Here is a 16,456-nt window from a genome sequence, read left to right on the forward strand (position 1 = left end):
CCCCGGCCCCTCCCCTCCGCCGCCCGTGCGCGGTGACGCAGCGCGGCGCGCCGCCCGGCCCCGCCCTCGCCCCGCCCTCCCGCCGCTCCCCGCCGCCGCGCAGCCCGCGACCCTCCGCCGCCGTTTCCTCCTCCGCCGCGGCGGCGATGTGACCCCTCCCCGGCCCGGCCCCCGCCCTCCCTCCCGCGCAGCGAACATGGCGGAGGTGAGAGCTCGGCGGCGGAGGGGCGGGGGCCGGGCCCGGGAACTTGTTGCGCGGGGCCGCGGCCGGGCGGAGCGTCCCGCAAGTTACTTGTGGGGCCGGGAGCAGGCCGCGACGCACCGAGCCCGGCGTCCGCAGCCGAACCCCGCGCGGCCCGGCGCGCCTCGGCGGCGGGGAGGGGGGAGCTGAGAGCGAGCGGCGCCTCCCGCCTCGGGGCCGCCCCGTGAGGCGGTCACCGCCCGCGTTAGGCTGTGCCGGGGGGGTCGGAGCCGGGCCGGACCGGGTGGGGGGTGGGAGGGAGGGGGCAGAGCCGCGCTGCGGGGGGTCCCCGCCTGTCCCAGCGCACGGAAAATCTTTTTTCCCGGGCATCGCGCGCAGCTCCGTTGCTGGAGGATGGAATTGGCGTTTGTTTGCGTTAATTATGGTTTCGAGCCATCAGGACAAAGAGGGGGGCTGCTGCCCCGTTGGGATATGGGGGATCTTGCTCTGGAGGGGGAAGGAGGGCTGTGGGGGAAGCGTAGGGAATGGCAGAAGGTTTCCTGAGCCCATCGCGGGTCCGTGCGGGCTGACTGATGTGCACGATGTCCATCGCGGTGGGATTGGGAAGAGCAGCGCTTTGGTGTCCCAGCAGGCGAGTTGGGATAGCTGAGTTGATGTTCTGTCAAGTTTCCTTCGGATTATCCTAAGATCCCGATTTTAAGGTAATTTAGAATCGTGGAATCAATTTGCTGCTTGAATAGTGTTGACAAACAAATTAGAAATGCTTGTTTGGAAGGTACGCTATAAACAGATTCTTCCCAGGATGGACATTTCTTCCAGCTACGTTTGCAGGGGAGAGAAATCTGTGTTTAAAATATCCTATATGTGATGATTCTTCCCTGTTCCCTTGAAATTTCTGAATATATGTGAATTCTTATTTGGAGATATTTTTTTCATCTATAATGTAGCATTACCTCCTTCTATTGTTACTAAATGTAACAATGTAAGCTGTCTTTACCAGTTAATACAGTTGTTTTCCTTCTGCATCTTGAGAGGCAGAGAATCCCAGGTCTGAGCCCTGAGACAATGTGGCTGCTAACTCCTGTCTCCGTGAGGTCAGAGGCAGGGGGATTGGGGCAATGCACAGTTCAGGGGTTTGGTCTCGAGTTTCGCTGGCTGCTGTTTTGTTAATGTAGCCCAGTGTTATTGTGAAATACCCCCAGAGCTCCGTTCTGGGAGAGCCGAGGCTCGCCATGTTGTTGGGAGCCACAGTCAGAGCCGCACTACTTCCTATTTGGTACAGTCACGTACTTCTATTGACGTTGCAGCAGGAACGGGGCTGAGAGTTGTAGGGGATGTGTGCTGCACAGAGCAATAAAGCCATGGGGTATGGAGGGCTGATAGGCGTTGTTTTTTTCACTTTATGGATGTTGTTCCAAAGGGAAAGGCTTTTGTTACTTGTTGGCTTTGATATTTTACTAAGAAAGGAAGAGGATATATTTTTTCCCCCCTTCTGTATTTTGAAGAAAAGCTCTGATGAGTTCTTTGTTGCATCAGGGCTGCTTTATCTCTGGGTACGGGGCAGGAGCAGCACAGAGAGGTTCTGGAAGCCTCGATCCACCTGTGGGACAAACTCAGAGGCAGCAGCAGCAACACAGGCTTGGCTGGCATTTGTTTGCATCCACTGAACTGTTTGTGCTAACAGCTTTATGCCTGCACTGCCTTCTAGATATGGAAACCACTCAAAATTAGGAATAAAAAACTCTCGATGATTTAAACTAGGAGCAGTGTAGTGAATATGATGGCTCCCAGTGCAGCTCGTGACTTCTGTAGGGGGTTGGATGAAGTCTCCTTAGCATAGCTGTGCCTGGAGGAGCTGCACGATAACAATAATAAGGATGGAGCTTCTGGAAATTGACAGGGAAGTTCTTCAGACAGGAGCTCTGAGCCTGCTTAGTGAGTCAGTGAGCCCAGAAAGTGAAACTAACAAAAAAATCCCGTTTCACTTTTGTAGAAATGTATTGATTTGAATGCAGGACAGAACAGAGGGGAAACAATAGTTTGAATGTATATCATGCAGGGTTTAGATTTGGGATTAATAACCCATTTTAGGGTTTTGTTCCACTTCAAAGCATGCTCATGTGCTGGGTTTGAGTGCTAATGCTCCTAAATATTAGAAGATTGTTCAAGGCGTAGTCAGAAAGAGAGCATCTCTAACTTAAGATCAGCTCAGGGTTTGTGTATATTACAGAATTGTGCATTAAGCAGCTTATTTAGACTTTGTGGTGGAGTGAATGCTAAGTATTTTTTTTCCCTACTATAAAAATTTTAATGTCTATTGAGAGGAGAAGATTTTGACTTAAAAGCGTGATTAGTAGTTGAAAGAATGCTTCTTTGTTGTCATTTGTTTATCCATTATAATGTTTGAATAAAATGTGAGAATGAGATCTTCTGATTGCAAAAGCTCAAGGAGATGGGGTCAGGCTATCTGCTGGCAAGTTACAAAGCTAAATACCTGCTATGATTTCCAGAAGTGCTGAGCTCCTGCTTTTTTGTTGTTTTGCTCTGTAATAGCTTACACCAGTCAGGTTGCTACAGGCACAATTGGGGGTGAATGCAGAGGGCTTTTATGGTTTGAGGCATTGTTTTGTTTTTGGGTTTTTTTTCCCCCTGAATCACTGGAGAGTAAGAGAGGTACCAGGCCTGCACAGGAAAGAGGATACTCGTGTTTGATCAGGGATGGGCTGGGCAAGCTGGGGGTGCAAATCCCCGAGCCAGAACTGGTACAGCTTTGTTTGGGTTTCCACATGTGGGAGGGAGAGGATGGACAGCAGCTGGGCAGTCAAGCAGCTGCCCTCCTGCTGCTTCTGCATAGATGGGTGCTCCCTGACCTGTGCTGCAGGTTGGCTCAGCTTGTAGCTGAGGAGGAATGAAATGCTTCCTGCAGGGCAGCCGGTAGCATCAGCTAATGCACAGATCCAGGGGCTGCTGGAGCTGGGATGCAGAGCCAGATGGGGGCATCAGCAAGGGAGTAGTGCCTTCCTCCTTCCAAAGATGACAAGCCATGAGGTTGGTTCAGCTTGTCATTGGGGAAGTGTGCTTGTCTTGAGCAGTTCTGGATGCTCATTTGTGCTAGAAAATGCAGTCCTGTTGGCATCCTCTGCACCAGCTCAGGGTGTTCCTTGCCCTGTGGTGAGATGATTCAGCTTGCTGACTGTTGGAATAAAGAGCTTAATCTTTGCTGTTTCTGGGGGGTTAACAGCTTGAATGGGCTGCCAATGGTCTCAGCCAACGATGGGAAGAAGCAGGAGCTGTATGGGAGGGGAGCAGGATGAGCTCTCTTCCAGAATCAGTGGACAGTTGAACTAAGTCCCAGTGACTTCTTTGAATGCACTTTGGTGTTGTTTGCATTTCTGGAAGTTTGGTTGCTTTTAGTCAGAAAATCAATTTATTAATGTTGTGTGGAAGTGCTTTAATAACCCCTCTTTAAATCTGTGATATCTGGCAAGATTTTTCTCCTCGTTGCTGTTCTTCTTTAAATTGAAGAGTTTTAAACTTCTTTGTGAATCACAATTCTAGTTTTTCTTATGCATCTTGAAACAAGTGCAGAAATAGTGCTTAAGAAATATGTGTTCTAATAACCATTTCTAATAACACATTTTCAACGTCCTTAAGCTTTCTATTTTTATTATGCTATGCTATTGCTTTAAAATAATATGGGTGAGTATAGCCTCCCCTGAAGGAAGCAGCAGTAAAGTTAGCGTGATTGCTGATGTGATTCCAAGTTGAGGTGTTCTGGCAGTTGGGACAGGGCTTTTGAGCGATGCTTAGATACAAAATAAGGTCAGAGCAGCTTAAAGTGAGGTTTTCTGCTGATGAAAATTGGTGATTCGCATCAGTCCATCCTGGTGAGCAGTACTTTTGTTTGCTCTCATTAGATGTGCAGATTAAACTGATGCTGTTTGTGTGTCTTGGTTTGGAGCAGCTCTGGCAGGGTACCTCACAGAGATATCTGAACTCAGTGCAGATCTGAGGGTTCCATCCTGGCATCCCTGGTAAGCCTGTCATCTCCAAGCAGTTGGTTACACTCACTGCTTGTGTTCCCTCTGCTTTTCTTACAAGCTATTGAATAGAAAACAATAGCATTTAGTGTTCTTCATTTCTAGAATAGGAAAAGTGCTTTTTTTCCTGTCATAATGGAAGAATTTTGTGGGTCTTTGTGCATGTATGATAGAATTCTGCTGCTTGTGGGTTTCCTGCTTGAGTTCTTTCAAATGCAATGTAGGGATTTTAGGTAAATAGTGGAATTGTTGAAAAGTTTGGTTTCAGTCTGTGCTTTTTCCAGGCCAACAGCCCCAGTCTGGATTAATATTTCAATGTTAATCCATTCATGTCACAAATTATGCACAAAATTGTTTTCTTGTGGTGCTTGGCCTGTGGTGGTGTCTGGTTTCTCTGAAATGCTACTGCAGGATGTGATGGCTCCGTGGGCTTCCAGTTTCTCTTTGTGAGAAATTTCAGGGTATTGCAACAAGTCGAGGCTGCTGCTGTACTTCGTAATGGAAGTGAGTAAGAAGTTGTTAGGGCCAATAGAAAAGGTGTGCTTTAGATAAAACGGGGACGGTGTTCTGAGCAGCTGTGTTCATGCTTTGTAATGCTCCTTGAGGAGGGAAGATCTGCTGGAGTTGCAGTGAGTGTGCTGTCCTGTTGTTCCCTCTGGCTGTAGCTCTTTCTGCCCGCTGTTTTCCTGCTGTAGTCTTACAGCTCCCACCCCACTGCAAGCACACAGCATTTGCATGCAAGCTCAGCAGCTGATCCAGCAGCAGCACAGTCGTGGGCCATCAGATGGGTCCTGCTTTCACCACTCTAAAGATTGCTCTCTCCTTTTGGCATAGAGCTATGGAAAACATAGGAAAGTAGTCTTAAACTGAGACAGGGGAGGTTTAGGTTGGATATTAGGAGGAAGTTTTTCACACAGAAGATGGTGAGGCACTGTTCACAGGTTGCCCAAGGAGGCTGTGGATGCCCCATCCCTGCAGGCATCCAAGGCCAGGCTGGATGTGGCTCTGGGCAGCCTGGTCTGCTGGTTGGTGACCTGCACACAGCAGGGGGTTGGAAATAAATGAGCTTTGTGCTCCTTTGCAACCCAGGCCATTCTATGATCTGCTTTTTGGTACTTCTCACAGAGGTCTGTGCTGTGCTCATCTGTGTGTGCTCAGGCTGGCAGGGCAGTTAGCTCCTCCAGGAGATCTTGGGGTGACCAGCACTGCCCTGATGGTCTCGAGGTGCACCTGTAAGGTGCTGCTTCCTCTTGCTGCAGGCAGCTGTGGCAGGAAGGGAAGCACAGTGGCATAGCTCTGGAGCTCGCCTGTTAGTACAGATTCACTCTGATTCTATCTTTGCTTTGCTTCTGCCATGGTGTGATAACATTTGACAGAAGGCTGAAGCAGATAGCAGGCTGGAGGAAGCTCTGTCACCTCAGGGAGCATCGTCAGCTGACACCTTTCAGCCTTCTGTGTTTCTCTTCAATCACTGCTTTAAAAATTTATATTTTTTTTTAAGTAACAGCTCTCGCTTTTGTTAGCAGCGCAGCTGAATTATCTTTCTGCTCAAGAAATATCACTCATGTTTATCCTGTTTCTCCAGAAAAACTGTGGGCTTTTTGATGTTTTTTTTTTTTTAATGAAGTACCAATAGACAGAAACAAACCGTATGCAGTGCTTAGCTGGTCTTGAAGGAAAGGTCATCTTTATTGCCTCTAAATGGAGCCAAGACTTGGAAGGCAGCAACCAGGTCAGGGGACCTTTGCTAAGGTAGTTCCAGGTGCAGAGGTACGTGTGTGCAGTCTGAACTGAAACACTGCAATTCATCTTATGTTCTGGCAATGCACATTGTCATTTAGCAGCCAAATTAAAAACAAAACCGAATTCCTTGTGTGTATAAAGGCTTCCATTTCATGTGCAGAAGGGCTTGGATTTCGTTATGGTTTTGGCTGTAGAAATATTCACATGTAAAACCATTAAATGAGGGGCAGTAGGTTGGATGTTTTTCCTTCTGCTCAATACATAGTTTTATTCCTGAGGTGAAATGAAGGCAAACTGTTTGCACATGCACAGGTTCTTTTGATGCACAGAGAGGGACAGGATGGAACTGTAAGCCTTCCACTGAGCTGATTGTTTCTGCAAAGGGACACAACCCTTGAGAAAGGGTTGTCCTTTGCCATTTTAACCTATCATTTTCTCCAGGCTGTCGCTTGTCTCAGCTTCCTGAGTGCTCTTCACATGGCTGCCGTGTCAGCTGGTAAGACCTCACAGCTTCTGCACGGGTCTCACAGCCTTTGTAGCTGATGTTGGAAGGTAATTTGAACAGCAAGATGTACCACTAAGTTGCTGTCTAAGCCATTAGTATTGAGAACTTCAGTTTTCTGTGCAGTCTTTAAAAATTATTCATGTAACTGTTTACCTGTGTTCAGAGAATAAATAAATTCTGGTTATGTTAAGAATGGAGTGCCTATTGCTCATTTCAGATTAGCAGTTTACTTTTAATTAGTCTGCTTAGGGAAATGTAGTTTTAGTGATGTTGAAATGATGTTGAAGGCACATACATGTCTACTGAGTAATTACGTGTACTTTCCACCAGCTGCTCATGCTTCATTTCTTGTGTTATGTAACAGGGAACACTGCTGTGTTTTAAGGTTTAGTTCCCAGTTGATACTGAGGTTTCCAGTCCTCAGATGTAGTTAAAGCAACCCACTGTAACCCAGAAATTAGCTTCAGTATTTCCTGTCATATGGTTGAAAAGACTTGGGCATCTGCTTGATAATTTGTCATGTTTATTCCCATCAATGTGAATTTAATTTTAGCTTTTAAATATTTTAGTTAACATTTAAAGAGCTCTTAAATATAACTGAGTAAATTTGAACGGAACATATATTTGCCATTGTCTGAAAGGGGCTGGATACTGAGTTTTAAGATGTTTCATTATAAATCAATTATATTAAGCAGCGTGGAAGATGTTAATTACAACAGCAGTATTGTAGGTAGAAGTGAAATTGTGTAGAGTCCTTTTAGTTCTCTTCAGGTGCTCCTTTGTAGGCTGTAGGAGAAATGTAAGGAGAAGACTCAGTGCGTTACTTCAACAGCTTTTGCTTTTGGAGCATCACATTCCAGTCCAAGCAGCTATGAAGCCTTGGAATAAGGCACGAAGATCTCTGCCAACATGCAGAAGTGGAATCAAACCAATGCTGCAACTTCTGAAGTAGTGGGTTTAAAAATAAGCTGTGCAAAACCAAAAATGCAAACACCTTTCCGCACTAAATAAATCTATGTGATGTCAGTTCAGTTTTATTTCTGCCACTTAACTTCTATCGCAAGTCATAGCAACGCAGACATCCCAAAGACCGGTGAGTTTTTGTTGTCAGAGTAACAAGCTGTAGACCCTCAAGGTATATTTTATCTGTGGTACCTCTCTTGGGTTCATTGCTTGCCAGTCCAAAGATGTCTGACAGAGACTGGCCAACTTCACTTCCATTTATTATAGCCATACACTGACGAATGTATTTGATGTGATTTTTTTGGCTCAGTTGTTGCTGCAAGTGTTATTCACCCTCTGAAGGCACCTAGTCCACATTTCCTGAGGTTCCTAAAAATACTCATGCAATAAAAACAGTGACAGATTCTTCTAGTGTCACTCAAGCCTGATGTTTTGTTTAATGTCTTTTCTTTTACCCTTACCATGAGATACATTTTCTTCATATCTCAGAATTAGTGTTTCCTTCAAGTGGTTCAGCTGGAGCATGAACAAATGTGCTCAGCTATGCTGTGACCAGGCAGCAGGACTCACCATGAATAATTTTTCATTCATTTGAAGCCATGGTATGTTTGCTGTTACCTTTTTTGGTGGTGCTATGCGTGGAATAGTTTGTGTGTCACCCATATATTGTCAGAATCCCATAGTTTTTCTCTACTGGCCTGTTATCTTTTTTTAAGTAGCAGTTCTTTGTTTCTGTGAATGCCCTTGAGGCAAAAAATCCTTCTCTGGATTGCTGCAACAGAAAAGGAAAAGCCACTGAAGCATATAGTGCTAGCCTTCTTTCACAGGAATTGCTGTTATATTGACATACCGTAGCTTAGGACTTGGGATGCAATGACACCAATGCAGCCATATGATCTTTAACTACTGCCAGGAAATTTTCATAAGCAAATGCCCTCAAAGCCATCTGTTGTGCCCTGGCCACAGTCACGATTGCTTGGAGGCAAGGAAATGAGGGCTGAGCAGTCAAGAATTGCAGTTGTTGTCTTGGAACAACACTCTTTAATCAGAGGATGCTCTTTCACCTTAGGTGTAGTGTTAACAGGTGGAAAGGGACATTCCTGGTCTCCCACCACCCACCCTTCTCCTGGAGCCTTGCTTCCAGCTCTGCAGCATGTCCATGATTGCAGAGGCCCACATGAGGGTTTGGCTCACAAATAGGTTGGAAAACTAGTGCTATTTTTCTCTGAGATTGGTTTGCTGAAGCAGCACATGCTGCAGCTTTCCGATTGCTGGACCTGATGACACAAGTGGCAGAGGCACATGGAGTGGTGGGAAGAGGTCAGACTACTACTTTTGGCAGCAGCTGGCCAATAATATAAAAGAGATGTAACATGAAACTGCATCTAGCTAGAAATAGAAGGCAGGAAATGATAGACAGTGCATCACTCACTGCAGAATGTATGAAATGCAGAGATGATAATCCACAAACTGGGACAGACTGAGTAGATCTGGTAGGCAAAGTTTAGCAGAAAGGAATAGAGACCCAGAGGCTGTTGTCCTAAAATGTGCTCATGAAGTTTGTAGCAAAAATGAACTAGAACCTTCCGAGGGATGTGTCCATCCTGCAGGGTAGCCTGAAGTGAATGTGATGTTCTGGAGTTTGTTAGACTTTTGCAGATTTTCTACTTTGGTGTTCATATTTTCAGACTAGGGTTGCACTGGATATATGCTTTGGATTTATTGAAAAGGCATGGGGCTGTTCTGAGCTCCAGAGGCATTGCAGTGTTTTAGCAATGCTTTGGAAGCTGTGCAGGAGGCGATTGCATTGGAGGTATTTCAGCCTGCTGGGAAGGCTGGTGGCTTTCCTGAGCTATCGCCACACTATTTCAGAAAATGGAACTTTGTTTCTTAAAGCTGGCTTGACATTATTAGATGCTTTTTTGTCTTGCTATGGTTTCACGTCCACTCTCATCACAAAAGGATTTCATTATGATAGGCCCATTGCAATACATATTGGAGCATTTTGTAGCTGCAGGATTGTGGAGGTAGGCAGGGACTGCTGGAGGCAGGTGAGGCAAAGCAGGGTCTGCAAGAGCTGGATGCCCAGAGCCATATTTGGTGATGGTATGGGCACCTCTGGGACGCAGGCTGCACAGCCTCTTGGGCAACGTGTGCCCATGTGTCATCACACTTCAAAGACAGGGAAAAGATTTTTTTACTGTATTTCAGTTTGTACCCATTGACTCTTGTCCTGCCGTTGGGTGCTGCTGGGAAGGGGTTGGCTTTGTCTTCTGCACGTCCTCCTGTCAGGTGTCTGTGCACGTGGATAGGATTCCCCCAAGCTCTCCCTTCTCATGATTGAAACAAGCTCCAGCTTGTTCCAGCTTCTTATATATACATACAGATGGTATATAAAATGTCATGTAAATACATACACACCTGCAACATAGGTAAATCATGCAGGTCCTTTGGGATGGTGACAAGTTCTTGATGGCCAAAAGCCTAGCAGTGCTGCTGGGACTGGGGCTATTGCCCTTCAGGGCAGTGCTTCAGCCACTTCACCATACTGCGGGCTGTTTGCTTGAACTTCTGCCATCCCAAACTCACAGTGAGTGAGTGCTATACTTCCCTTGGGAGCCCTGCTCTGCTGCTAGCCCCCTACAAGTGCCCACACCCTCTCCCAGCTGAGAGCCCATCAGCAGCCAGCTGGGGAGGAGTGCAGAGCATTATTTCTCCTTAGCCAGAGACTAGTGCTAGGTAAGACGGTTGCTGGCCATTAATAAATAGGGCTTGCATGTTGGACAGAGGTTTTATTTTGTCTTCAGGAGTGCTAGCTTGTGTAAGAGCCTTCTAAGAATGACTCATTCTAATAGCTGAACAGAAAGAGCAGTTTTTGGATACCATTTGCAGAATTTATTATTTACTAAGTAACATAGTTTATCCCTTCAAGTAGATTTTTTAAGGGCTTTCTAGGAGGCTAAATCCAGCTCTCTGTTCTATGAGGGCAGAGGCATTTCTGGAATAGTGTTTCATCATAAGTCACGAGATAGCCTGGAAACATAAGGAAAAAAGCCTACTTCTGCTTTTCTGCCCTTGTTTCAGGACAGCTTGGGGTCCAGGTAGTTGGTTTTGGGGCAGCAGTCTGTGTTGTACTGCCATCCTCCAGGTGTGCAGCTTCATCAGACACCAGACACAACGGCACATAGAGAGGAGCAGGTCACAGTGGGCTGATTTTGGTACCCAGTGGCAGCTCAGCCTATGCTAGTAATGCCATGCACTGGATATTTTTCTGAGGTAATATTGTTGCCCTTTTAGCAGAACTGCAGTCCAGATACACAGTTATGTATATGTACAACTACGTATCATGAATGCGCAAAACAAAGTTTTCCAAATGATTTCTTGGCCAATTGCAGGCAGTTTTCCCTGAAGACAGCATTGTGCATTATGTAAGATAATAACAACATCCTTGATCCCAAGCAGAATCTCAGTTTCCAAAAGGCAGTGGATAAGGAGGTACTGTGGTTTGCTGGAGTCAGTCTTTCTGGCTTTGCAAAACCACTCCAGTCGCTGTGTTCCTGAACCATTTGCTTGCATTTTCAAATCAAACAAGGTTTGCATGTCAGACATGCAAATCTGAGCCCAGGAGGGTAAGGATTGGCAAAGCTATAAGCAAGGGACAGCAGGATTTTGTGACAGAGTGATGTGTGTTCTGGTGATAGATGTAGGGTTACCAAACATGGGAGCCTAAGGATGGCTGTACGTGAAACTTGTGAAAGTGAGTGTTTTTCTGTATTTCAGAACTCGTGCTTGTTTTGTAGTCATTGATTTGCATCGGTTTGTTACAGTCATACTTGGGAAGAAAGTCAGGCTTGCCGAGCATTTGCTGCTGTTTTTTCCTCCTGGTTGTTAGAGATTAAATTGCTTTTTTCCGTTTGTACTACGAGGAATTCTCAGGCTTGTGCTTACCTTTTCAAAGTGTGCATTTAATTGAAATGTAAAGGAGATTCTTGTGTTACCTAACATGCAGTTTCAAACATGAATAATGATTTATTGTTTACCTTTTGAAATGTGAAGAATAACTTGTTATAAATCGTGTTTCCACTGTCACTGTAATCTGTTGAATATAAAACTGGGCTGTGGAAGAAGGGGTTTAGTACAGAGGGATGGATTGGGGTGGAGCTGCTCAAATCTCATCTTGTAACTTAAGTTTGTACATATTCAACATAGAAAAAATAATTTCCTGTGTTTTCTTTTCTTTTTTTTTTTTTTTTTTTAGCCTTCTGTTGAGTCTTCAAGTCCAGGTAAGAATTTCTGACATTTCCTAAACTTGTGGGGGAAGAGGGTATACTTCAAAAATTCTCCCTCAGGGTCTTTTCCAGTTGTAACCTAAGGCTGTGGTCTGATGAGTTCAGGGTAAGCATGGAGTCAAAGGCACTGTGTGCTCACAGTCATGAGATAACACCATTGCTGTATGGTCTTATACACAAAAGCAGCAAGGAAAGCAGTATTTTTTTCCCTCTAGGCTTGCTAAGAATGAGGAGTTTCATGCCTTCTGCTTTTAAAACTGGTTATTTCCTGATATTTTGGTGTCCCAAAGTTCCTGGTGTTTTGGTAATCAGCTGAAACATAAACTATGAATCTATTTTTTATAGCTTGATACTGCTCTAGTTAGTGATGTTTATTTCAGAGGATTTGGGCATCCTTCTGGTGGAAAAGCTTTCCAGTAATGACTTCAGCTGGACTGCTGTTGTCTCTGGAGCTCTTGCTTCTTTTGGAGAAACCATCGATCACTTGCACACCTCCAGGTACAAAGCAGAGCTAGCCCTAGCCCTCCCTCTTGTGCCCATACTGGTGGTATCGTCTTTGAGCTTTACAAAATGAAATGTAAGTTCATGGAGACGATGGTAAAATGTGAGCAGGGCTAGAATGAGAACTCAGGTATTGCTGAATTATACTGAATGCTGCCTCTGCCAAACCCTTCATTCATTCATTTTTCACTGTCACAAAACGTAACCACATTGTTCTGCACAGAACTGGCAAGAAAAACACATAGGGAAAATAGCTAAGAGTTTGGCATCAGAAATAGAATCCATATAATTGTGAAGCTTATTTGAGGTTTACGTTTTGGAAGAGTCGTCAGATTGTCTTTGTAGCTGTAAACAGGAAAGCTTGCAAGGTATCAAGGAAACAACTGTCCTGAGTTTATATTTGGAGTGTGACTACTCCCAGTAGAACTCCTGGTGCAAACAGATTGATGATTATGTAGGAAATAAATCTTTAAACCCAGAACATTTTACAGATGTTTAAGTAGGGACCCGATGTGCAGTGCTGTCGCAGGGCAGGAGGTGGCTGCTCAGTGCTCTCCCCAGTCTTTCTTCCATGAGCACCCAAAGGACAGCTTCTGCTGCCCTCTGAGCAGTGCTGCTGGCTTTCCCTAGATAAACGGGTGAGGGATTTTGAAGATATTTTAATTTCTCAGTCTAATTTGAATATTCAAGCATCACCAAAATAAAAATATATTAAAAAGACCTAAACTCTAACTAAAAAAAATTCTTTAAAATGTTTTCCATCAGGAGGTTCAGCAACATCTGATGACCATGAATTTGATCCATCAGCTGATATGCTGGTGCATGACTTTGATGATGAACGGACATTAGAAGAGGAGGAAATGATGGAAGGAGACAGAAACTTCAATTCTGAAATAGAGGATCTTAACAGGGTAGGTAGCATTAAGTAGTCATAGAACATAACTACAGCCCACAGTCTTAAGCAAAACACGTGCAGGTTTTTTTCCCTAATATTTGGGATTAAAACAAACCAAACCGCCCCTAACACACTAATAAGCAAATAACATAGATGGGGAAAAGGGGCTGAGCTAAATATGCAGTTCCCAAAAGTTGGGAGGAGGGAACTGCTACATAAATACTGAATAATGCATAATGCTGGGCTTGTTTAGTTCCTTCTTGCATATATGTGCTGGGATGTGATTTGCCTTTTAGAGCTAATAGGAGGCAAAGTGCGCTCCACCTAAACTTGTGTCTTCCAGTCGTACTGTTTGCTAGAACACTTGCACTTGATCAGTGCATGTAGATTTTGATTTTATAAGATCTGGTAATTTTACATTCCTTTTGCCGTTCTATACAAACATTCATTCCTATAATCCTGCAGTGGGGAAGATAGGAGTACCTTCCTTTTTTAAGGTGGAGAAAACAAAGATGTAGATAAAGTGATTTGCTCAATGCAAAAAGTTGTCAGCAGGGCTCGGCGTGGAACTCCCACATACTGATAGTAGTGATAAACTCATTGTAAAATATGTGTCTTAAGAAATAATTGCCTGTGAGATTTATTTGGCGTTTTGAGGTTATGCTGTCACTTACGTACTGCTTTAAATTACTTCTTAGCCAGGAATCATGTTCTTAAACTACAATCCGGGTTCATTATCAATGCAAAGTAATGTAGATACTGTCTGTGACCTCCCTGGCTGAAAAGGCTGCTGGAATAGATCATTAATGGTTTTTAAATGCCTGTTTGATGTACAAATCCTGTTTAGCATAAGTGATCTTACCAGTATGGCATTAAATTAATAGGGTACGTTTATTCTGCATTTTGGATGTAAATGATGATTTATTTCTGGTGATTCCACATTTGATATTAAATGGTAAACATAAATAAATTGCATGTGAATTAAATATTTAGATTAAGTGGGAAATGGAGCTCCACAAGTATCATATTTTTAAGTTCAAAATGTGTGTTTTTCTTCATAAGTTGTGAGGAGCCAACATCTGGCTGTGTAATCCTACCACCACATCACACTGCTTTGCTTGTAAGCATACGTCAGCAATCAGAGCATTCCCTCATGTCCTGGCTGTGCACTGCAGGCTTCTGGTTTCTGCACATCTGTGACAGGACAGCGACTGGTGTTGTAACTGAGCTCCTGTGCTGCTCATCTCTGGAGGACACCATCCCAGGCCAGCACAGTGACATCAGCCATTTGTGGGGATGTTGAAAGTAAAGCTTCTACTGCCTTTCAGATGCTTTCACTCCAGCAGGATTTCTTCTTGTGGGATGGCAGGCCGCGCATCAAAGCTCGCTTCTCTCTCCTCTCTTGTCCTTCTCTTTTCATGCTTTTTCTTGAACGTGGATGATAGACAGCCTAAGTCTCAACATACTGGCAAAACAAGTGCTATCCTGTCTTTTCCTTTCCCCAGACACTTACATGTATTACTTCAGATTTCCCCAGGCTGTGAATGTGCCAGATTTCCTTGCTCAGCTCCTTCGGAGGTGAGATGGCAGTCCAGTTGCACAGAAGCACCTCACTGGTTTAACCAGAAAACTACACATTCCTTGGAGGATAAGAATCTTTTCTACTCACTGTTTGAAGCTCCATAATCCTGCTTTGTCCATAGGAACAGCCATAGCAGATCTGTCCAGAGTCCTGCTTGCACTGTCCTGGCAGCAGTGCATGGCCAGGCCCCAGCATGCTGCAGAGAGGCACTTTTCTCCTCTCCCTCTGGATCCCACTTCTCAGGAGGGCTTCTGGGTTTCTCTAATGTTGTACAACAGCATTCTGGTCTCTTTAAATGAGGGACCCATATGTGGAGGCATACAGTGTTTCTCCCAGATATTCTCCCAGCCTCTAGCAGGGTACAGCTCAAGCATGTAGAGAACAGATGGTGTCTCCCTGTAATGCCTCTGTTTTTTTCCCCTTCCATGGATTTGTCCATTTGATTTCTAACCTCTGTATACTTTGTGTCCATGAGGCATGTGGCAGTGTTGCATAGTTCATTTGGTGTGAGATATATGTTTGGTTTTTACCAAGTGTGTTTTGTGTTCGTTTCAGTTGTTGCCCCTGAGCTCTTCATTTAGAAGAGTGTAGTTGTTTCTCTTGCTCTTCTCTGTGCTCCTCCTTATGATGCAGTTCTCTGTTACACCACTCCTCCTCACCTACCTCTACTCCAGATACATGATTTATAACCCATTTCTCATTACTAAACATCTCCCACATGAGAAATTTCTATGCCATTGATCATCCATGTTATTTTTTTACCTCTGTTTCTGCTGTGTCCCAAAACAACACAGAACTCACAACTGTGGTACCAAAAGTGTTGCATCTTTGAGAGTTGCTGACACTCAGAGCTTTTTGGACTGTCAAGGACTATGTCAGGGCTCTACCTAGGATTCTAAATACAGCACGACTTTCCTCTAACATGGAGTAATTCACCAGTTGCATAAATCACACCTATCTACAAGCCATAGTAAAGTTATTTCTAGTTCTGGATCTGTACTTTCAAACAGGATGATGATGATGAAAGTTTTGCCCTCAAAAATGCACTGGAGGACATAAGTTTGGATTTCTATGACAGCTGTACTGTAAGGCTTTAATTATGGTCGCAGTCCTGTCATGTTGTCCACATGTGTAAAACAGGAATTCCTCACTTCTGAGAGTTCACTGCTTAAAATACAAGAAATTAAGAGGGAGAATGAGGAGATCAAGTGCCACATGCTCCACGTCTGTATATATAGCTGAACTGAAGACTGGGCCAGTAAGTGGCTGAAAGGCTTAGTACTTTAAAGTAACACAAAATACGTAGACAAGGAGTGCAGTTAACCCCTGGGTACCACTGTTTTTACACAGCAGAACTAACTACTACTACTTGCCTTTTGTAAAAGGTACTGATGTGTAGATGAATTGAGCTATTAGGAGAGGAGTTCAATGGCAGAAGTGTGGGGCCAGCAGTAAACTAATAATCTGATAATCAGCCAAGGCTTGCATTACATCCTGAGAAATGGCGTTTGGAGCAGCTGTACGCACCTCTGAATGGTGAACAAGGGATTTGATCTCGTGAGAGAGGTGATTTTTAAATGCTCTTAGAAAATCCTCTAGGGATGCCATATCCTGCCCCTAAAGGAAGGATCCTGAGGTATTGAAAGTACTGAAGTAACTCATTTACGGACCTGGCAATTAATAATTTGTGTTAATAAAATGGATGCAATCAATAACAGTTTGGGAGCCACTAAACT

The 16,456-nt window shown here is 44.4% G+C and overlaps 1 protein-coding gene across 4 annotated transcripts in view; it reads left to right on the top strand.

Annotated features, from left to right (window-relative positions):
- MIER1 (MIER1 transcriptional regulator) overlaps nucleotides 1–16,456 on the top strand; it is a 31,378-nt gene that overhangs the window by 313 nt on the left and 14,609 nt on the right. For 2 of the 4 annotated variants that reach the window (XM_031603981.2, XM_031603992.2), the window contains exons 1-3: nucleotides 109–205; nucleotides 11,712–11,736; nucleotides 13,009–13,154. In XM_031603981.2, coding sequence (XP_031459841.1) covers nucleotides 197–205; nucleotides 11,712–11,736; nucleotides 13,009–13,154 — 180 coding nt within the window. In that variant the 5' untranslated portion in view covers nucleotides 109–196. Of the gene's footprint in view, nucleotides 1–108; nucleotides 206–507; nucleotides 904–11,711; nucleotides 11,737–13,008; nucleotides 13,155–16,456 lie in introns of those variants that run through there. The other 2 variants (XM_090146836.1, XM_031604018.2) reach the window with 2 other exon arrangements.

This window comes from Phasianus colchicus, chromosome 9 (assembly GCF_987193195.1).
Source record: "Phasianus colchicus chromosome 9, bPhaCol1.hap1.1, whole genome shotgun sequence".
In the NCBI taxonomy this organism is placed as follows: domain Eukaryota; kingdom Metazoa; phylum Chordata; class Aves; order Galliformes; family Phasianidae; genus Phasianus; species Phasianus colchicus.